General features: G+C 54.5%; 1 protein-coding gene across 2 annotated transcripts; it reads right to left on the reverse strand.

Annotated features, from left to right (window-relative positions):
• Positions 1 to 7,275: 7,275 nt before the first annotated feature.
• PTCH2 (patched 2) lies at positions 7,276 to 21,314 on the reverse strand. Of its 2 annotated transcripts, XM_072649223.1 has the most exons (23): positions 21,138 to 21,314; positions 20,774 to 20,951; positions 14,946 to 15,135; positions 14,726 to 14,795; positions 14,543 to 14,634; positions 13,780 to 13,975; positions 13,214 to 13,335; positions 12,910 to 13,057; positions 12,586 to 12,717; positions 12,320 to 12,475; positions 12,117 to 12,209; positions 11,902 to 12,027; positions 11,698 to 11,816; positions 11,156 to 11,504; positions 10,759 to 11,062; positions 10,527 to 10,669; positions 10,100 to 10,280; positions 9,740 to 10,020; positions 9,496 to 9,633; positions 8,756 to 8,898; positions 8,499 to 8,598; positions 8,028 to 8,237; positions 7,276 to 7,937 (listed from the first exon to the last, which is right to left on the reverse strand). In XM_072649223.1, the coding sequence occupies exons 1-23, from the start codon at positions 21,183 to 21,185 to the stop codon at positions 7,692 to 7,694; spliced, it is 3,765 nt and encodes a 1,254-aa protein (XP_072505324.1). In that variant the 5' UTR covers positions 21,186 to 21,314; the 3' UTR covers positions 7,276 to 7,691. The 2 variants fall into 2 exon arrangements, 1 of the variants encoding a protein (XP_072505324.1); XR_011975780.1 differs by lacking the exons at positions 7,276 to 7,937; positions 8,028 to 8,237; positions 8,499 to 8,598; ... (9 more) ...; positions 12,117 to 12,209; positions 12,320 to 12,475 and having other exon boundaries at positions 13,243 to 13,335; positions 21,138 to 21,302.
• Positions 21,315 to 21,672: the final 358 nt, after the last annotated feature.

Consider the following 21,672-nt stretch of genomic DNA (forward strand, 5'->3'; position numbering starts at 1 on the left):
GCGAAACTGCCTTGGGCTCCCCTCCCAGAGGAGCCCCGGGCCCGGGTACAGTCAGGGCGGTTCCCCCTCGCTGGCCGCACCCCCCGCCTACATCCGAGAAGATAGAGACTATGGTCTGAACTCCGGTGTACAACAAGAACCCCGAAAAATACTTAGGAAGACGGCGCTGAGCAACGGGCTGAATGAGCTGGCTCCCCTAGCAAGGCATCATGGGTATGTAAATGAGGGACGCAGTCCCGCCCCTGCTGAGGCCAAGAGCTAGCGTTTCAGGAGCTGGCGGCTGTGACCGAATGCGCATGTCTCGGCGGCCGGCAGGCGTGGGTTTCCCTGGAGCGCTTCGTCGGAGGCGACCGGGAGGAGTAGATTGGGGGCATGCAGAAAATGAAGTGTCCTGGACTCTGAACCGGTGGAGGGGAGGGAGTCCAGGGTAGACGAGGGGATGAGGTCCAAAGTAGAGGGGCAGGCTGGGATTGGGGGGGGGGGGTCCAGGATAGATGGCAGAATCCGATTTCTGGGGAGAGGGCGCACCCTGACCCTGGGTTCCTCTGCCTCATTGATTTTCTCCAGCTGTTCCCCAGAACCATCTGTCTTCCGTCCCCCTCCCACTTCTGCTAACCGCCCCCCCACCCCGGTTCCCAGACCGTCCGGGCTGCCTCTGAGCAGTTTGGAGCTGAAGTTGGCTCAGCCCCCAGCTCTGCCTCAGCCTGCTGGCCCCTTCCCCCCATAGCTCCCCCATGGAAGCCTGCCAGGGCCAGGGGCTGACACTGGCTGAGGGGGTCAGGGGTTCCCAGGGTGCAGCCTAAGAGGGCAGGTATCACTGACCATCTCTAAAGGCAGCTCGTTTTGTTGTGGGCTGCACAAGGAGGGAATGAAGTCTCACCTGTGTGATCCAGCCCCCTCTGCTCCCTGTGTCTGTAGGGAGCCCCAGAGCAGCGCCCACACTCTGCATGCTGCCCCCCTCCTCCGTGCTCCGCCCCCATCGGAGGCTTCTGGAGCCTTCCTCTGGGACCCAGAGTTTGGCACAATGCCTGGCAAACAGTAAGCATTTAATCAATGCTTGTTGACAAACTGGCTGAAGAGAAGTTGCAGAGGACTGAGGTGGGGAGCCCCCAGCGTGGTGGACATCAGCATGTCTAACTGAAACAGACATGGAGATTATGGAAGGAAGGATCCCGGCTGGCACTCACTGACTTAATTTCAAAATGTAATGTTATCTATGTTTTATCGTATTTTTATTTATTTGTTAAACATGTTTCCTGGTCTCTCTCTCAGGACACCCACTGGCTATGTCTGATGCTTCAGGTGGAGAAGCTTTCTCAAGGAGGTAGGCTGATTTGTGGGGTGAGCACCCATGGGCGACAGCAGGACACCCCCTTTCCACCATTCAGTTACAAGAATTCCAGGCCTTCGATCGTTTAAGAAAGAAAAGAAGAAGAAGAAATACAAACGCTCCACTTGGACAGGCATGCTCAGTTGAAATGAGGTGCTTAATCCTGGCCAGGATCTCAGAAGAAAATGGGGCTCTTTTCTACACCCGCCTTGGCCACAGGGTGCAGACATCTCCAGCTTGCAGAGTGCCTAGGGGCAGAGCATCCAGCCGGGGCCAGGGGTGTGTGCGAGCCAGCTGGAACTGAAGCTGATTGTTAAACGTTCACCTGGGAAATCCCCAAATGCTACAGATCAGGGCTTGATTGATGTTATGTTCATAGTCCAGACTAGAAGAAAGTGATGTATAAATTTTTAATAATGCAAATTAAATTTAAAAGTGTGTCTGCCAATGCATAGTTTTGTTTGTTTGTTTTTTTGATGAGCCAGTTGTTAAACATTTACTAGCACAAACTGGGCAGCAATTCCATTCCCCACCCCCACTCCACCCATGGTTGCAGAAGCATCCCTGGGCTCCCCTCCTGTCTCTTTGAGAATTCAGCCCCTGATCTTCCTCCAGGGCCCTTCCCACCCTTTCATCTCAGGGTGGACTGCCCTCCTCCTCCTCAGCCCTCTCACCCTCATCCCCAGACTGTCCCTCCCAGGTCCCCAAACCTTCCCTCCAGTGACCAAAAACCTTCCACCTGAGCCCCTGGTATCCCTACCCCCGGTGCACTGTTTGTGCACCCCCAGAGATGCACAAACTCCCTATCCCCAGAGAGTAACTGGTCCCTCAGTCTCTTTTCCAAGCTCCAGCCCCCTAAACACATCCACTGATTGCAGCCAGCCCTCTGCTAGGTGCCTCCCTAGCAGGTAGCTCTCTCCCACCCCCACCCCCACTGACTTCTTCAATTGCTTTGCCCAGTCTGACAGGGCCCTCCCCTCCCATTTCCTGGAAGCTGTGCCCCTCTTCATGTACCCCAAGATCTCATGGTGTTTATTGGTTGCTTCAGCACCCTGTTCACTCATGTTAAGCTTGTGGTCCACTAAAACCCTCAGATCTTTTCCAAATAAGCTTTTATGGAAACTCCTTTCTAGCCAGCCTTTCAATGACTTCTTATTGCTTACCACCAAGTTTATATTATTTACAGATATATATATATATATATAATAAGTTTACATTTCTCAGCCTGGACTTTACAGACTTCCATAATATGTTGTGCACCTACTTTTCAGTTTTGGCTGTTCCTGCTCCTGTCATACTCTCTGCCCCTACTCAAACTACTCTGCTCACTCAATGAACCTTGGGTTTTTTAGCTTCTATGTCTTTGCTCAGGCTGTATCCCCCACTGAGCTTGCCTTTCCCACCTTCCCATCCTAGCTTCTCCCATTTATCTGAGATGCTACAGCCTCCAGCTTAGTCAGACCTTACCCTTTGCCCATCTCTGAACACTATAAGGCGGCGCTCTAGTTAGTTATCCATGCTTGTTCCCCTATCCCTTACTGGGAGCAAGGGTCCTAGCTAACTGAACTGTGTTCGTCTCCTTGGGCTAGGGCCTAGCAGGCACAGCCAGTGCTCTGGTGGTCATGGCTCCAGAATGCTGCATGGAGAAGGGAACGTGACTGGCCATGGCTGAAGCAGCAAGGTCCCTGGAGGGAGGGAGAAGTGGGCAGGAAGTAACCTGAGCCTGGCAAAGTCAACCCTGAGGGAGAGAGAGCTCAGGCCCCTGAGCCCAGGAGCAAAGCTGCCAGCATCTCACCAGCAGTCTAGCAACTGTTCCTGCAGGAAGATCCAGAAATCACAAGTCCTTGGCTCTGCCAGATGGTTTTACATCCAAGAGTGGCAGGATTTTATCAGTGGAAAGACCATTCAAGACAAGGACTGGCCATGCGCTTGACCACTGCATCCTGGGGGACCTTTAATGGAACTCTTCCCTAAGGACAGTCTCCCTGCTAGATTGGGAGCTCGGCATGGAAGTGGCCTGCTTTCCTACTTGTATCCTCAGTGCTGTGCACATAGTAGGAGCTTAATAAATGCTTCATTCAATCATTATCCATTCATTCATTCTTCCAGCCACCAGGGGACTGTGAACCTGTGTGGGCTTTAATTTCTCTTTTCTTATTTGGCAGGCTAGTGGCCCTCCTACCTCAGGGAGGACCACACAAAAGCTGGGGAAGCCTGAGGAAGTGCTGTTCTACAGAGCTGAGTGACCCTGGACAAGTCACTTCATAACCCCCTGGGCCTCAGTTCTTCCTATGTAAAATGAAGGGGCTGGACTCTGGCTTCTGAAAAGATGAAATAATAGTTGTGGAGCACTCAGCTTAGTTCCTGGCATGCACTAGGTGCTTAATAAATCCTCATTCCTTTCCCTTCTCCCTCTAAGGTCACTTTCAGCTTGATGTGCAGGATTTTATGATGCCCTAGCCTGCCAAGTGATCAGAATCTTAGAGCTGGAAAGAATTTTTGAGGCCCCTGAGTATAACCCATTTATTTTACAGATGAGGAAACTGAGACCAGGGGAGATTAAGGACTTGCTTGATAAAAATAAATATGTCACAAATAAAAATGTCAAATAAATAAAAATAAATATGTGAAAAATAAAATGTGGCAAAACTGGAACCTAAAGCCCGAACTTCTTGCTCCCAGCTGAAATGTATCCTTGCATTTGTCTGAGGGCACCCCTGGGAGCAAGGGGTGGGGCCTTTTTCATGACGTTGAGGGTGTTTGTGGGCACTTTTGCCATATACAAACATGACTTCCCATCATTACCCTTTGGTCTCTCACACTTTCTTATCTATCCAGTCTTCTCCAGCAAACATCAATTAAACACCTATTATATGCCAGCTATCATGGGCATCGAGGTGGTATAATAGTGCATACAGTTCAGGCCTGGAGGCAAGTAGACTCATCTTCCTGAATTCAAATCCAGACTCAGATACTTCCTAGCTGTGTGACCCTGGGCAAGTCATTTCACCCTGTTTGCCTCAGTTTCCTCATCTGTAAAATGAACTGGAGAAGGAAATGGCAAACCACTCCAATATCTCTGCCAAGAAAACCCCAGATGAAGAGAAGGACGTGATTGAAATGACTGAATGCCAAAAACGATGAGGAGATTATAAAGACAAAACAAACAGTTCCCAGCCTCCAGGGGGCTGGTGGCCCACTCCAGGTCCACTCTTTTTAGAAAATGTCATTCTCTGAGCTCATCAAGCCTGAGTGAGTATGAGCCAGGCAGTGCACTAAGGTCTTTGCCTGGAGCATTGCCCAGGTGCCCCCAAGAGAAAGGTTCAGGGCAAACCTGGGAAGGCAGGCAAACCCTTGTTCCTGGAGGTCAGTGGAGGCAGCCAGGCCTCCCCCGCGAGCTCTTCACACGGCTCTCCCACAGCAGCCCCAGGACAGAGCCCAAGGATAAGTCAGAGGAAGGGGCCTGAATCCCCTCTCTCCCATTCATCCCCTTTGTGTCTAAGCACAAGGCCTCCAACTCCTGGCATCTGTGAATGAAGGGGCATTGCCAAGGAAATCAGGATACCAACCTGGCAAATTTTCCCAGCCTCCTCTCTCCTTGTGTCCCCCCAGTGAGGTGTGCCCTGACTTTGGGAGCGGCAGAAAGGGGTGATGCCTCACAGGCTGAGTCAGGCAGAGCTGGACAGGGGACAGGCAGGGGGAGCCATAGAAGCTGGCAGTATGAGGCAGGCGCAGAGCTGATATCCACCCCCTTTCCCCCTCTTTCCCCAGGGGACTAAGCTGAATGCCTTTCCCACCTGGGAGGTGGGCAGTTAACCTCATTTTTTTCTCAGTTTAGTTTCTTGTTTAAATGGTTAAGTCTTAATACTGTTAAATATTTTATGTAAATAAGATACTATTAAGCTGCTAACACACTTGCATTATTTTAAGATGCCTGAGAATAAGGGATGGGGAACATGTCCAAGAAGAGAGATACTGAAACAGGCTAGAATTCGCCAGCGTGATCGCTGGGTGGGGACTCTGAGTTACTGATTTTTTTTTTCACAGCTTCCTCGTGTATGGGAAATGTGTAGGAGTGGACACCACACCACCAGCTGGCTCAGTTTCTTTGGGAGGAGAGCCCTTCTGGGAAGGGCAGGAGAGAGACACAGACACACACAGAGACAGAGGAAAGAGACAGAGAGAAAGACATGGGGGTGGGGGGGAGAGACAGAGAGAGGAGAGACAGAGACAGAGAGAGAGGAGGAGGAGGGAGGGAGGGAGAGTCAGAGAGACAGAGAGAAGGGGGATGGAGAGAGCAGTGTCACAAAAACCTGGAGGAGGAGAGTATCCAGGACAGGGTGCCAAATGCTCCAGGACAAGGATTGAGAAAAGAGTCCTAGGTTTTGGCACTTAAGAAGCCCTTGGTGACTTTGGTGAGTGTTGTTTCCATTGAATGATGAGGTCTGAAGCAGAGCTGAGGAGAGAGCAGGGCGAGTGGAGGTGCCCACTGTAGATGGTGGGGATGCCAGCTTGAGGGGATGGCAGAGTCCACTGAGGTGTCTAAGGGGAGAAGGCAGTAAGGGAGAAGCCAGCAGATGGGGAGAACTCCCATCAAAGGTCTGAGAGAGAGGACATAATTGTGAGGACAGTTCTCTGGAAGAGGGGGAGCAGGTCTCAGGGGAAGGCATCTCTGATGGGAGAGGAGGTGCGCAAATGCCCAAGAGGAGGCATGTGCAGGGGGACCACTCAGAGCCATGGCTACAGGAGAAGGGGGTGGCAGGCACTTGGAGCTCTGTCCAGGTTGGGAGGTGTACCCACTCCTGAGTCCCATCAGCTTCTTCTCAGGAGTGTCTCCCTGGGGGCACCAGGGACCGAAGCCTCACCAGGGACAGCTCATGCTATTTTTCTCTCTTCTTTTAAAGGAGCCCACTAGGCAGCACCTCCTATTAAGCAGGGATGCTAAGATCCTAGGTATATGTGCTGGGGTCACTGACCAGACCTGCTTTCTTGAACTGACCTCAGTTGTCATGGAAACGGGCAAACAAATGAAGACCTTCACAAGAGTACAACAATCCTGACTACAAGCAGGCTCCAGGTGGTGAAGGAACCTGGCTCTAAGGCTGGAAAATGGACTCAGAGGTCACCAGGTTCAATATCCTCTTTTTAAAACATATGAGGAAACTAAGGTTAGAGAGGTTGACAGGTCCAGGGTCACACAGCTAGTTAGAGTCTGAAGTGGAATTTGAACTCAGGTCTTCTAGCCTCTAAGTCATATTGCTTTATTGGGGGGTGGAGGGTGTCTATGGGACCGGTGGTGTTGGGGTGGTCCAGGGAGGGGAAGCGAGCCTGGGTGCCAGCACCTCCTAGGTACCATCCTTAAGCCAGTCTGGGGAGCTGGAAAGCTCAGTTGTGAGCCCCTCTCCCTGACTGGGGGTGCAGGCTGAGGTCAAGTGGGGCCTGAGCTCTGAACCTGAGGAGTATGGAACCAAGTGGCCCCAGCAGGGCAGCTAGGGACATGGGAGCTGACTCCTGTGGATAGTAGGGAATCGCCCCACAGCATGTGGATCATGTACATCAAGAGGAAGCCCTACCAGGCCACAGACTTGCTGGACAGCTTGGCGCAAGGCCCAGTCCCTTTCTGGGCCCCAGTTTCCTCCTCCATCAGATGAGGGTTGAGTGAAGGTTGGCGCAGAGGATTTCAGAGGAAAACTGGCTATGTACTTGAAACCTTGGGGGCCAGCAGAGCAGGATCTCTGACTCATCAGGGCTGCTGACCCTTCCCGTAACTAGACTCAGCCTTCCGGGCCCATCCTGAAGAGCTGAGATGGGGACCCCAAGGCTCAGCCTCGGTTCTGGGGCTGCAGATCCAACTCTTGGCCAAGCCCCAGGGAATGATGCTCAGACCTTGCCCGCTGACCATGGCTCACCCCCTTCCCCAGCACCAGGAGGCATCCCAGATGGGGTAGAGAATAGATATGTATATATTCACTCTTTAAAAATAAGATTTACAGCTGAGCCATCAGCTTTACAAAAATAAACCTCTTCATATAAATAATCTCTGGGGCAGGAGAGGGGCAGGTACAGACACAGACACAGATGGACAGACTGAGACCCCGGCTGGGACTCCCACCCTTTGGAGGAAAGGATGGGCTTCTGGGCAGGTTTCCCTGAAGCCCTCAGGGCAGCTGTGGAGAAGCCTGGGCCAAGGTGCTCAGGAACACCTGAATGGGTGGGCACACAGGAGCATTTACATACACACGTGTGCACATACACACTGACACACACACACAGACATACACACTCTCATACACACTCCTCCTTTGGAGGCAGGAGACACTACAGCATTGCTCTGCTTTGCATAGAGGCTGCCAGGTCCATCCTAGCAGCAGGGGCCAGATCCCTTGGGCTCTGTGGCCAGAGGGTGCCTGGGCTCCTCAGAGACCTCCTGGACATAACTGCCTGGCAGTGGCGGGGGGTGCAGGGCCACAGTGACTGAGGCCGTCAGAGTGGTAAAGGCTCCCGGGCTTGCATGCGGCCCCCAGCGAGCCTCACTTCCAGCTGTGGCTGTGAGGGAGGGGAGGCCAGGGCCAGGGCCAGGAGGGCTGTCCTTGTATGTCTGTACCACCTGGAGGGGAGATGGAGGGCAGAGTGAGTCCTGGTGGGATATCAGTCAAAGCTATTCACCCTCCCTGCCACCCCCACCAAGCACTCTCACCGTGATGGTTGGGAAGCTAGGGTCCTTGCTGGCCTCCACCAAGATATGGGAGTGTGTTGGGGGCAGGATGAAGGTGCTTGGGGCATCCCCTGCTCCTGCCTCAGGACCTCTGAAGGCTGGGCTTGAGCCCAGGAAGAAGTGAGGAGGACTGAGGGGCAGTGATATTGGGTCAGGGTGGGGCAGATGGCTGCCTCCATCTGGCAGTGATACCTGGGGGAGGCAGAAGGTAAATTTGGGTCTAGAGCTAAGCTGAGCTGGGCTCACCTCCTGTTCTTGATTCATCTCTGGGAGGGTAGGGGGGCAGCAGAGACAGGCAAGAGAGGATTCCGGACTGTGGACAAGAGATGCCAGGATGCCCACAGGAAATGGGGCAATAATGGATGTGTGTATTGGGGGTTCCCTGGGATAAGAGCCCATGATGTAGGGGAGGGAGAAGGCAGGGGAATCCACAGTATGGGGCTGGGGAATCACCTGGGGCGGCGGTCCCAGGATGGACAGTAGCACCGGAAGCAAAACAAGCCCGTGAAGTAGACCCAAGCCCGTCAGAATTGTCAGCACCACAAAGAAGTACCTGGGGAAAGCGGCAGAGGGATCCTGGTATAAGGAGGGTGCTACCCAGGGGAGCACCACATGGTTACCACATTGCCCGGGGTCAGGGGAGGAGGGAATGTGTCCTGGGGGCTGGGGCTGGAGAAGGGGACAGCCACAGGGGCTGGGGATAACCATACCTTACAATAAAGTCAAAGTCAGAGCCAGCCAGCATGAGCAGGCCCAGTAGCGTGGACACAGCCCCATCCATCACTGGTGCAAACATGTGCTCTAAGGCCTGGGCTGAGCGCACATCCCGGCTGCCTGTGGCTGTCAGAAAGCCCTGGGGGAGGAAGGGGTCCAGGGTGGGCCTGAGCTAAACCTCTGGCCTGGATGCTTCTCAGGATAATCTGAGGGGAGGCCTTCAAAGGCTGAGCTGGCCTGGGCTATTGGAGAGCCTCCAGGGGCATGGCAGGGAGCTGGGGCCTGGCGGTGGGGTGGGAGGGGACTAAGCCCCAGCATCTCAGAGCCCAAGGAGCCTTTAGGGGCACCTAGCTGAACTAGGACCTGTTCAGGAATCCCATACACTGTCCTTCACAAATGGGAAGCCCCATTCTGGGCAGGGGGCCTCCAAGGGGGGAAAGCGGCCCATCCTGACTCAAGTAGTCTGCTTGGGGTCTTTTGGGGCCAAGCAGAATTGGAGTGGCTCAGAAAGCCAATCCAACCTAATCTTGGACACAGGGAAACCCTGTCCCCCAAGGGCTGGCTCTCAGCCACCAGTCAATGACAGAAAAAGCCTGAGTTCAGGAAGACTCCACTGCTATACAGGGGGAGGAGACAGTGCCCTCTCATCTGGGGGATACCCTCCCCCCCCCCCCACAGAATCTCTTGGTTCCAAGCTGGGCCAACACACAGCTGGGCTCCAGGCTGAAAGACTTACCAGAGCCACGTGAGCTGTGAACTCAACGCCAATGCCCACAGAGGCCACAAGAATTACCACGGGGATGGCACTTAGTTTGATGCCCAGGAAGCCCATGATGCCAAATAATTCCACAGTCATCATGGCCAGCACCAGCACCTGGGAGGGAGGAGGAAGGGGAAGAGGATTAAGGAGGAGGAAGTGGGGGAACGATGCTGCTCTGGGCCGGACACTTGGCCAAAGTGGGAGGGAAGGGGGCACTCACAATGAGGCCAGCTGTCCAGGGGCTGAGCAGCAGCAAGGCGCAGACTACGAAGGTGCAGGCCAGCAGCACACAGACGGCTAGCAGGAAGCAGCGACGAAGGCCTAGGTACTGTTCCCAGAAGAGGAAGGGGGAGCCACTAGGGTAGGCTCGGATCCCAGCCTGGCCCGCCTCTTCACAGGCAGCTCGGGCCCCCTCAATGGCCTCCACAAAGTCCGCTGTCTGCCGGAGTCCACTCAGCAGGAAGGGGAATTGAGCAAACTCTAGGGGTGGGGCTGCAGGGACTGTGGAGGGAGACTGGGTGAGCTTGGGAGCCAATGCAGGTTCCCAGGCCTGCCCACCCCTCAGGCCCTCCTCACTCACTGTGCAAACTCTCGCCTGGGCTGTCATATTTGTCATGAAGCCACTCTGGGGGAGGGGGATAGAAGTTGGCTTGGGAGGCGGCCAGGCCCAAGGGGTCTCTGCTCACCCACACAGTCAGTCCAACATAGAAGAGTTCAGGCAGGATGAGGCCATCTGCATTCACGAGCTTCCGCTTGTCCAGCTAGGAGAGGAGAAAGGACTGAAGGCAGGTTCCAACCTCCCTCCCAGAAGCTCAGCACTGGAAAAGATGGAGAGGCTGACCTGAGAGTCTCTATCCCACATTCTAAACCCATTCCCCTCAGGACTGGCCCTCCTCAGAAGGAAGGCTTTAAGCGAAAATTGAATGAGAGGCTTAGTGCAGAGGCTGGCACGTAGTAAGCCCGTCATAAATGTGGATCTCTGCCTGCTGGCTCAGGCCTCCACTCACCTGGCTATAGTCCAGGGGCTCCTTGGCATCTCCTGTCTGGATAAGCAGCCTGTAGGCCAGGGCACCATCCTCAGAACCGTTGCGGCATGAGTGGCGTGTGATGCGGCCAGCCTCCCAGTCCTGATCAAAGGCAGCCTGGATTCCTGCAGGGAGAGCAGACAGAAGGTCCAGGCAGGCCAGTCACCCTAGCCCTCCAGGCCCCATTACATCCCAGTTATCCCTGGAACCTTACCTTGGAGCCAGGCGCTATAGCGATGCAGCCAACTTCGGGGAGGCTGTGGTGCCAGCACAGACTTGAGGGCGCTAAAACGGCTGTGCAGGTCCAGCAGGGCCTGCTGGGAGTGGGCGTAGTCAAAGCCGCCCTGGGTCACGAGGGCCACTTCGTACAAGGAGAAGTACTTGATCTGGGCAGCCAGGAAGTCATACTCCTTGGTGCCCCGGGGCACCACATCTGTCAAGGTCAGCCCGTCCTGCACCCAAGTGGCTCCATACAGGCTCAGTCCCAGCAGAGCCCCAAACAGCACCAGGACCAGGCCCTGGGGAAATAACATCTATGAAGACCAGGCAGGCAGAAGGGGTCGCCCACTCCCCACCTGCTCAACTGAGTCCACAGCTGTCACTATGGGTACCTTGGTTCGGGGCTGCAACAGGAGGGGTGCGTACTGACATCGGGCAAATCGAGACAGATTCCAACGGGCACAGGGCAGCGGTCGGCACACCTGACCCCGTCCTGTCCCAGCCACCTGGCCCAGCAAGTCTCTTGTTGAACCCATGGGGCCAAAGAGCTGGGAGCCCAGAGGCTCAGTGGGGAGAGGTGTCAGATGTGTTGTGGGGGGCAGGATGGTGACCACGTGTTGACCGGCAGTATCACATCGGGCAAAGGCCTGGACTGTAGCTGTCAGATGGGTCCCACTTCGGGGCATCTGGACCTCCCCTAGCTCCTGGGGCTGTATCTGAATCACCCGGGAAGAGCACGGGCTAGAAGAGACATGGGAGGGTCCCCATGACACATCTGTGTCCTCTGCTGGGGAGGGACACAGGGCAGGAGGCAGGGATGTGGTTGCCCAGCTATATCACTGAGGCAAGACCAGGAAGAGCGTTAGCTGGGGGGCAGGCAGAGGGAGGAGCAGGAAGCCTGTGGGTGGGTGGGGGGGGGGCCACCCCCACATACCTGGAGAAGCAGCAGAGCACGTCCAGCCGCTGCCGATGCCGCCGGTGCAGATCCAAGCTGAGGATGGCCGGAAAGATGAGCAGGACAGCAGTGAAATTACAACTGACCACCACTGCAGCCTAGAGGGGTGCAGGCAGGGTAAGGGGGGCTCAGAGCCACATGAACCCCACTCCCCCTTCCTCCTCCCCGCCCCAGCAGCCTCACCTGTAGGGAGAAGGCGCGAAGGGCAGGGATGGGGACCAGGGCAGCCATGAAGAAGGCCACCAGGTTGTTGACGGAGGTGAGTGCTACGCTGGTGCCCATGCGCTGTAGACACTCGCCTGTCCGCTCCTGCCAGGATAGAAGCTGTTACCAGGGCTGCCACAGGGGGTGGGTGCTGGGATCAGGGTAGGAAGGGCAGGATCCAGCCAGGGACTCACCTGCAGGGGGATGCCTGATGGGGCCTCAGTAAAGGCATGAGCCAGCAGAAACATGTCATCGACCCCGATGCCCAGAGCCAGGAATGGAAGCACCTGGGGGAGGGTCACAGAGGAGTGGGCATCAGTGGTTAGAGCCTCCACGGACAGGACCTACGCTTCAAGGTCAGCCCAGACCTTCCAGCCCTTCAGGAAAGAAGCCATACCTGGGTTGTAGCAGCATTGAAGGTCATACCCAACAGTGAGCAGAGGCCAAGGCCAGAGGCCACAGACAGGGCAACCAGCAGAACCCCAGCCAGGCCAACAGCTCCCTGGGACTTGGAGCAGTCCCAGCGGAGCATGGTCACACAGGCATAGGCCAGCTGAGGAGAGAGAGAAAGGTCAGGGCTGGGTCAGGGAGGCACCAGGCCATCCCTGATTCAAGAAGCCTTGAGCAATGGGGCATTTATCAAACCAGCATGGCCTTACATACCATGAGAAGGTAGCCACCAGCCACACGGACTGCACTGATGTCAGAGAAGGAACGCAGGAGGTCATCCAGGGTGGTGGCAGAGAAGGCGTGAATCTGCTGAGATGCATTCTGGGGAACTGATTGCTGTGCCAGCTAAGAAGGGATAAGAGCATGGGGGTCAGACAGAGGGATGTAGGGGGTGTGGGGGTCAGACAGAGGGATGGAGGGGACATGAAGGGGGAACAGCAGTCACGTGAGGGAGGAAGGGGTAATGGTCAGAGGCGGATATGAGGGGATGTCCAAGGATGAGTGGAAAGGGCAGGAGTAAATCTCTGCCCCACTGACCTCCACAAAGCGCCTCTGCCAGGCCTGGAGCACAGCGCCTGCCTGGGCCTCACTCCAGCTGATGTCATGGGTCTCGTAATCTCCTCGGTAATGGTCGTAGAGCTGCCGAGGGCTCATGAGCAGAAAGGTGCTCTGCAGGGCTTCCGCACTGGATGAGAGGAAGGGGAGCAGAGGGTGTCACTGTCCTGGCTGCCCAGAGATGCCACTTGCTCCCCTTCCCACCCAACCCTTGTGACCCGCCCCAACCTGAGCAGCCCCTGAGCCTTGGGGACCCCATGCCCCACCTCCCTCAAGGGCTTCCCACCTGAGCAGCCGGCCCTGAGGGCTCCTCACCGGGCTGCCCAGCAGCAGCTCCTCCTGCCAGTGCATAAACTTGCGTGAGAAGCCGTGGCAGCCCCCGCTCAGCTCCCGGGCAATGTCTGGGACCTATGGAAGACCAAGGGACTTGGCACAGGGACAAGTCTCCTTTCCTTTGGGAATCTATTGTCTGGGATGGTCTAGCCCAAGAGTTCTCAAATTCGGGAGTCTCTTAGTGGTTGGACTCACTTAGAAAGCCCTTGTAACCAAAATAGTCTGTGAGTGTCCCAGACCTAGAGAGCCAGGCAGGTGGGCCCTGGTGCGGGTGGGGGCAGGGGCACCCAGGCCTGGGTTCCACAAACTCATCTGTTTTTAGGTTGGGTTTGGTTTTCTTCCTATTCCTTTCTCTTAATTTCCCAGTTCAATCTCAAGTGAGAAGTTCCAGACTCAAGTGAAGTCAGGGGCAAAGGGATTGGGCCTCACATGGGCTCTACAGCTGGATGGGGCTGGTGGCCCTTGGGGTGGGAATCCCTGGGCCCTCTTTCATGATTCGTCCCTCCCACACTCACATACCTGCCTGCTATGGTGATTAGGGGCACTGGCTGGGCAGTGGGGGTCGTCAGGATGCAGACAGGGCCGCCCAACATAGGCCTGGCCCACCTGGGCCTTGTTGAGGAGCTCCCGGAAGCCTTCAAGGGAGGCAAAAGGGCCTAATTCTTCCAGAAGTTGCTCAGGGTCCAGATTGGTCCACTGAATATCAGGTCGACCCCTATATCCAGAAAGGGAAAGGAAGACTTGTGAATCCTTACTCGTACCCTAGGCCCTCACTCCTGCTCCTGGTTTCTCCCCTCAAATTCATTTGTTTAATTATTTGCATGACTATCTCTTTCTGGGGGACGGGGACAGGGATCAGATCCTCCAAAGCCCCCAACCCACAGTGGAGGTCCAAGGCAGAGGGTGGAGGCCTGACTGGCTAAGATGGGGCAGGGACTCCTGGTTAGGGAGGGGCTGGTTCATGGCCCTCATTCCCAACTATGTGCACACATGCCTAAACACCTAGACCAATGCCCACAGTTCTGGCCAGAGACAGACTCTGCTATGCACTGGGTGTGTGGGCTGCCCTTCTGCAGGGGCAGGGAACAAAGGGGACCTTGGCTAACGGCTAAGTGCACCTATCATCTGGTTTACTTCCCAACCATACCCAGACAGGAGGACAGATTCTGCCAGGATGAGGATGCCCAGAGGCCCGGCTGCAGCCCTGGGCCACTCCTCTGTCCTGAATGTCCAGGTGCCCCCTCAGCCCAGGATGGGGAAGAAGAAAGATAGCCTCACTCACGGTAGGTATGCAGAACCCCCCTGAAGTTTGGCTCCCTCCCAAAAGCAGTCCAGCGGAGTGAGGATCACACAGGGAAACAGCTTCTCGATCATCTGCCAGCAAAAGCCCTCCCCAGTCAGGTTCCTTTGTCTCCTTCTCTACCCTTTGCCAGAAGCCTCCCACTCGGCTCCCCTAACCACTTACTCGCTCAATCATCCCATTCTCAATGATGGGGACTCCTGCTTTATAGCAGATTTTGTTTAGATCCCAGGACCTAGAAGTAGGAGAGAAGGAAGGATTGGGAGGAGGAGTCCCTGAATTGAGGCATCTCCCTCATCCCAGGCCCTGGCCACCATCAACTCTGAGTCCTTCTGGCCCAGGCCCCCTCAACCCTCAATCTGGCCCAGGCCCCAGACAGACTCACTTTCCATAAAGGGAAACTTGGACTTTGCTAGCTGCCAAGGCGGCCTGAAGATGAAGGCCCAGAGCCTCAGGGGTGAGGACACTCTCACTGGCTCCATGGGCAGTCTGGATCAAGGTCTGGGAGGTATACACAGCCTCTTCCCCAAGCTTCTCTTTTGTGTAACGTAGCTCCTGGCTCACCCGACTTCCCACTGTCTCCAGCCAGAGGAGGAGGAAGAGGAAGGTACTGGTCAGCCCCAAGTGCTGGGTGACCCCAGACTGCCCCAACCCTTCCCCCATCCCAGTCTTGGTGCCACTATATGGCAAGCACCCTGCCCTAAGAACAGGGGTGGGAGAGATACAAGGAGCCTAGCTGGCTCTTCTCCTAAAGAGTTCACAGCTTAGCACAGACAACAAACCCACAAACCCCAGAGAAAGCATCTACATGCCAAACCCACCTGTGGCCAGGATCGCTGCTTGGCTGAGAGCATCAGCATGAGCTCTCTCTAGGCAGGGATGCTAAGAGGGGAGGCCACTGGGCCAAGAAAAATAGGAAAAGGAAAAAAGACAGGAGGCTCCTCCCGGGAAGATCCTGGAGTTCAATGGGCTCGAAGCAGGAAGAAATGCGGCTGGACAGCCACACTGTGGAAGGCTCTGGAATTCAGACTGAGCCATCCCAGGCTTTTTATTCGCTACTGTGTAGGGCCAGGGAAGGCTGAGAAGCAACGTCTACATGCTTAGGACAAGAGAGTTATAGAAGAAAGTGGAGGGAGGGGGAGAGTTCAGGGTTTGGAGGTGCTCATGAGGTCAGTAAGAAGGGCCAGAGCAGAGACACAGAGAAGGCTTGCACCTGGGCAGGAGTGTGGAAGAGGCTGGACAGAAAGTACTCAACTGGAGGGGAAGGAGTGGGGCACTTCCAGGGTCTCAAGGCTTCAAGGTTTCTTGATGTTCTACAAATTCTTCCATTTGTAATGGAATGCTATTGTGCTATAAGAAATAATGAGCCGACTGATTTCAGAAAAACCTGGAAAGACTTATACAAACTGATACAAAATGAAGTGATAAGAACCAGGAGAAGAACATTGCATACAATAACAGCAACATTGTACTATGATGAACTCGGAGTGACAGCTATTCTCAGCAACAGAATAATCCAAGGCAATCGTAAAGGACTTAATGAGGAAAGACACTCTCCACTTCCAGAAAAAGAACTGAATGAGTCTGAATGCAGATCAAACCATACTATTTTTTTTGTGGGTTTTTTTCTTTTGGTCTGTGTCTTCATTATGACAATTGTAAAAATATGTTTTGTGTGAATGCATAAGTATAACTCATATCAAACTGCTCACTGTCTCAGTGAGGGGGGAAGGCAAGAGAGGGAGAGAAAAATTTGGAATTCAAAAATGATTTAAAATGTTAAAAATTGTCTTTACATGCAATTGGAGAAAAAATTAAAATATTATTTTAAAAACTCCTTCCATTCTGCCATAAACCCTGGGAAGCAGATATCACAGGTGTCATTATTCCCCTTTTAAAGAGCTGGAAACTGAGGTTGAGAGAGAGGTCACTTGCCCGTTGTCACACAGCTGGAGTGATTTGAACTCCAGGTATAGTGCTTGGCCTGCCAGATGTAATGTAGAGGCTCAGAGGAGGAAGTGTTCTGGATGTACAGGTGGTTGATGATGGCTGAAGCTGGGGACCAGGAGCAAAGACAGTTGAACAGAGATGAAAGAGCTCAATGTTAAGAAAACCTTCCTCACAAAACCTCCCCCCAAAGAGCAGCTGGCTGCTCAGGAAGGTGGCAAGTTTCCCTGCATGAGAAGTCTGCAAAACATCTGAATGGCTATGAGTTATATGTGCTAGAGAGCTACCAAAGGGGAGTGAGATTATAAAGGCATTGGGCAAGGCCTTCTGTACCAGCCCCTTTCTTAAAGGGGGACAAGAGGGAAGAAAGGTTAGGACCAGTAGGGAAAAAGTGATTTTTAGAAAAACCCAGAGAACAGTGTCACTGAAACCAGGGGAAAGTCACCAGCATAGCTGCCACAAGGGGACCAAAAAGCTTCCATCTGGGAAATCCTCCTGGACCAAGCTTTGCTGGGAGGGATGTGGCAGGTAATCTGAGGAGCATCCCAAGAGCTGGGCGAAAAGAGAAGGTCCAGAGTTCTGCCCTAGTGAGTTTGGGCCCGTTCAACTGACCTTGGGGCTCTAGAAAAGTTCTAGGAGCCAGGCTGGCAGATGGATGGCAGCGAGAATGTTAAAGGCTAAGGAACACTTCAGTGAGACAGCAGTGAGGAAGGGGAGACTCCAAGGCTCCCCCCAGAGAAGACTGGCAAATGAGACCAGGAGAGTCCACCACATGGGGAACCACTCTGGGGGACAGCTGAAGTCTGACAAGAGATGGCTTCCCTCCCAATCGGAAGGGAAGGAACTAGTGAATGGAAAGGGAGAGACTTAAAAGTAGAGAAAGAGAAGGGATGAATGAGAGAAAGAATGATGATGAAGGCAGTCCCAGCAATAGATTCTCAGAGCCTTTAGGGTCCTCAGAAGAACCCAGTCCATTGTCTAGAATGGCAAGTGAGTGGCCAGCCTCTGCTTAAATAAATTTATATAGTTTGCAAAGCATTGTGCAAATATTCTCTCATTGGCTAGACCTCCAGAGATGAAAAGCTCATTACTTCCTGAAGCACCTGATTCCACTTTGAGTCAGCGTCTCAATCTGCCTTTCCGTACTGCTCCCCAACCCCACCCCTGGTCAGTTCCTCCTACTGAATCGATGCTCCTCAGACTTTCATGAATCCTAATATTTTCATAGCCATGTCCAGCTGCCATGTTCTGAGTTTTCACTCCCTCATCCCAAGGACCATCTCTTTTCCAAGCTAATGTAGTGGAGAGAGCACAGAATTTGGAATTAAAAAGCATGAGTTTGAATCCTACCTTGGACATCTGCTAGGTGTGTGAGCCCAGACAAAACATTTAATCTCTTTCTCAGCTTCCTCATTTATAAAATGAGACTGATAATAATAGCACCTACCCCATAGAGTGGTTGTAAAAATCAAATGAGTTTATGTACACACATATTCACACACACATATGAAAATTACTTCGCAAATCTTAAAAGTGCTACGTGCTATTAATAGAAAGATCTGGGCTCAAATACTGCCTTCAGTACTAACTAGCTGGATGACCCTGGGCAAGTCACAGAACTTCTCTCTGGTCCTCAGTCTCTGCATCTGTAAAGTGGGGTGTGCTATGATCCCTAGTTCACAAATCTCTCCAAGTTTGATCTTCAGTGAGGCCTTTCAGCATGCTCATATCCCTCCCTCCTCAGGATGCTCTCCAGATTATGCAATGTCTTTTGAGATCTGGAGTTAGAGGACCTGTGCTCACTTTACTGTGACCCTAGGTAAATGTCTCGACTTCTTTGGGCCTCAAGTCCTTGCCTATAAAATGAGGGGTGGGATAGTTGGTGCTTTCCAACGGCCACATCTGTAAGCCTGTGATCTCTCCTAACCTGTGGCAGAACTGGACACAGTTCTCCAGCTATGATCAGTCATTGGGCCCTTTACCTTCCTATTTGGACCCACCACACTGGCCACTTCCTCAGCCTCCTGTTCACACCAACGACTCTCACTAAACTTGTGTATCTTAGAGATGCCTGAGAATCTAGGGTATAAGCTAGTGTTGGGGCTAGCCCAGCATGGGGCTCAGTGGGTTGGCTGCTTTAGGCTCTCAGGTACAGAAAGGTATGGATCCACCAGTTGTAGGTAGGAACATTTCTGTCTGAAGGATGAGAGATACCATATCCCCTGCCCCAAGCCAAGCTTTACTACCCCAGTACCCAGATAAAGGACCCCAACTAGAACCTTGGACACAGCTGGGGCACAGGGACCAGGGAGGCCCATGAGAGGGTACATAACTCAAGAAGAAGCCTTCTCATAGGCAGGGCCTCCCAAACCAGCTCTCTTTCCCCACCTCCATAGTGCTTTTGGGTGTTCTCTGGCCCCTCCCTCCTATGCCTCCAGGCTTTAGGAATGCCACCTCCCTCCCAGAGAGACCACCCAGATCTGCCATTCCCACTGCTGCTACCCCAGTTTGGGTCTTTAATACCGACCACTGGGACCCCAGAACACATTCCTGACCCATCTGGCTTTTCCCTGCTTAAAGCTCAGCTCTGACTTAACTCCCCTACCCAAGTCTTCAGTGGCTTTTTACTGGTTACAGTCAGAATCTAGACTCATTAGCCTGGCAATCTAGGGCCTGATAAGGTCTGCCCTCCCATCCTTCAATCTACCCTAGCTACCCTTATCTACCAATCTCTCACTTTTAAGGTCCCCAGACCAAACTAGATCTATGTTACCAATGCAATGAAACCAGCACTCTCACCCCAAGTCACTTCTGCCACTTCTACTGACCATCCTGAGCTCCTTTTTCCCAGTGTCCCATGCCCACATTTGTCCCCAGCATCATGTGCTACATCACCAGAGTTTTTCTTGCAATTTGTTTTTTAGCCAGAGTGAGGGCAGCATGCTTAGTCCTACTGTGGTCAGGAAGGAACCAGAGGGTATATGGTGGGAGACAGGGAGAGAAGACAGACCCTGTGTGAGCAAATCAGCAGGATGGGGATTAGGGAAAGGGATTGAGAAGCTGGGGAGAGTGAGAAAAAGTCAGTGTGCCAGAGAGACCAAGAGAGATCTCAGAGTCAGAAGAGAAAGGCCTATCATATGGAGATAGCTGTGATACAAAGGAGTTAAAAGCCTGAACATGATGGCCAAGTGTGAGATGTATGGGACGGCTGGGGAAGTCACATAACCAGGCTAACTTTGAAGGTAAAGGAAAGACAGAAGGACCTCTGTATACTCAGAGATGGAGGATGAGGGGCAGCAGCCTTTGTACTGGGCACCCTAAGAATATAGGAGACTCGAGCAGAAAGAAAGTGGCTGGAGAAACTACTCGATGCCTTTCCTGCCAGTCCAGGAGGCCCCAGGAACCAGCCCTGATTTGTCCTCAGGGTGGCTTTATTCTCTCTCCTTGACAATGATGGGTAGGTCAGACCCTTGGGGCTCCCTCCTTAGGTCAAGGAGTCCTGGAGCAAAGCCTCAGTCCAGGGGTGGAACAGCTTTGAAGGTAGGGGACACAAGAGACAAGGGGGAAGGGTCTTGAAGACCCTCTAAATCTGAGCAGTAGTTGGCCAAGAGTTGTGTTCCTCCTACCAGCCAGGTTGAAGGGCAATGGAGGTTCAGGGGGTCCTGTCCCAGGGACAGAAAAGCCCCTGGAGCTGGGTGCCACCCAGCAGGAAGGAAAGGTTCTTCTAGGAACAAGGCCCCTTGCTGAGCCTGGGAAGCAGGTGGGGGGGCCACTTGAGTTGCATGGAGGGGAGCAGCTCCATGGCAGGGGAGGGGGAGGAAGGCGGCTTCTATTGTGGCAGGAAATCCAAGAGCCATTTGGGACCACCCAGGCAGCGGTGGGGCTCAAGTGAACACCGAAGCTGAGGCAAGCCAGGCTGGGAGGAGGCAGGCGCACACTGGCAAAGAACCATCTGGTCTGAACCCCAGCACTGATAAGAACGGGGTGAGACTCCGACCTGGAGAGGGGGGTAAGAATGCCACTTTCCCATTGAAGAAGTGTGGGGGGAACCATCGTGGCCAGGAAGCAGAGAAAGAAGGAGCCAGTTGAAGTTATTAAAAACAAAGACACCATTTTGATCAGATGGCTCCACCAGGAAGGGCAGCTTTGATCCTGCCTGACCCTGCCCGCAGCCGCTGAGGTCCACACTGGCAGGCCCACGCCCTGTTTGACAGGTCAGCTGGGACCCACCATCAAGCCCACCCCTCCAAGACCAGGCCGTCTCACCTTCCACCCAAAGGCGCTCCAGGTCTGTCTCCACTGCAGCCCCACGCAGGCCCAGCGCAAGAGCCCCAAAGGCCAGCAGCCCCACGAAGAGCACCTTGCCACAGTGCTGCTGGATCGCGCAGCCCAGGCCGAAGAGCAGGCCGCCCACGTGGGCACGCAGCCAGAGGGGGGCCCGGCCCTACGGGGGAGACGCAAAGAGAGAGCCCCATGGGGCAGCATAGGGGTGAGCGGTGGGCCACATGCACGCGTGGACACCCCCCACGCGTGCCCGCCAGGCTCAACCGGCAGTCGCGGGGGCAGATGCGTCCCTCTCCAGGCCCACGCCCACGCGCGCCCACCTGTCACGTTCCCCTGGCTGGCTCACCTGCGCTGGGGGCGCGGGGCCGGAGGTCAGCAGCTCCCCCGGGGCCATGCCGGGCCGGGCAGCCCCGCGTTACCGGCACGGCGGCTCGGGCTCGGGCTCGGGTTCCATCCTCCGTGCACAGCTGACCCCGGCCCCAGCCGGACGCCGCCCGGCTCCGCTTGCTCTGCTCTGCCCGCAGCAGCAGCGGCCCCAGAAAAGGGAGGGGAGGGGGATGGCTCGGGGGGGGGGGGGTGGGGGGGGGGTGGGCCGCGATCCCATTGGCTGCCGAGCCTCGCCCGCTGCTAGGCGACGGCGCCGCGGGGGGCGGGGCGTGGCCGGGACCACCCAGGCGGCGGAGGAGGCAGAGCCCCTCCCCCGTTTCCCCCCTTCCTCCGGGACCCCCTCCCTCTCTCCCTGCCTCCGCCCCATCCAGGTGCTCCCAGACTCAGCCTGGATTAAGCGAAGGGGGCCCGAGAGACCCGGGAGGCGGTACCGAGGACAGCTCCCCCCAGCAGTCCGGTCTCTGATTGGCTCAGGGACTCCATTCATTGCCATT

This window comes from Notamacropus eugenii, chromosome 2 (assembly GCF_028372415.1).
Source record: "Notamacropus eugenii isolate mMacEug1 chromosome 2, mMacEug1.pri_v2, whole genome shotgun sequence".
NCBI classification, from domain to species: Eukaryota; Metazoa; Chordata; class Mammalia; order Diprotodontia; family Macropodidae; genus Notamacropus; species Notamacropus eugenii.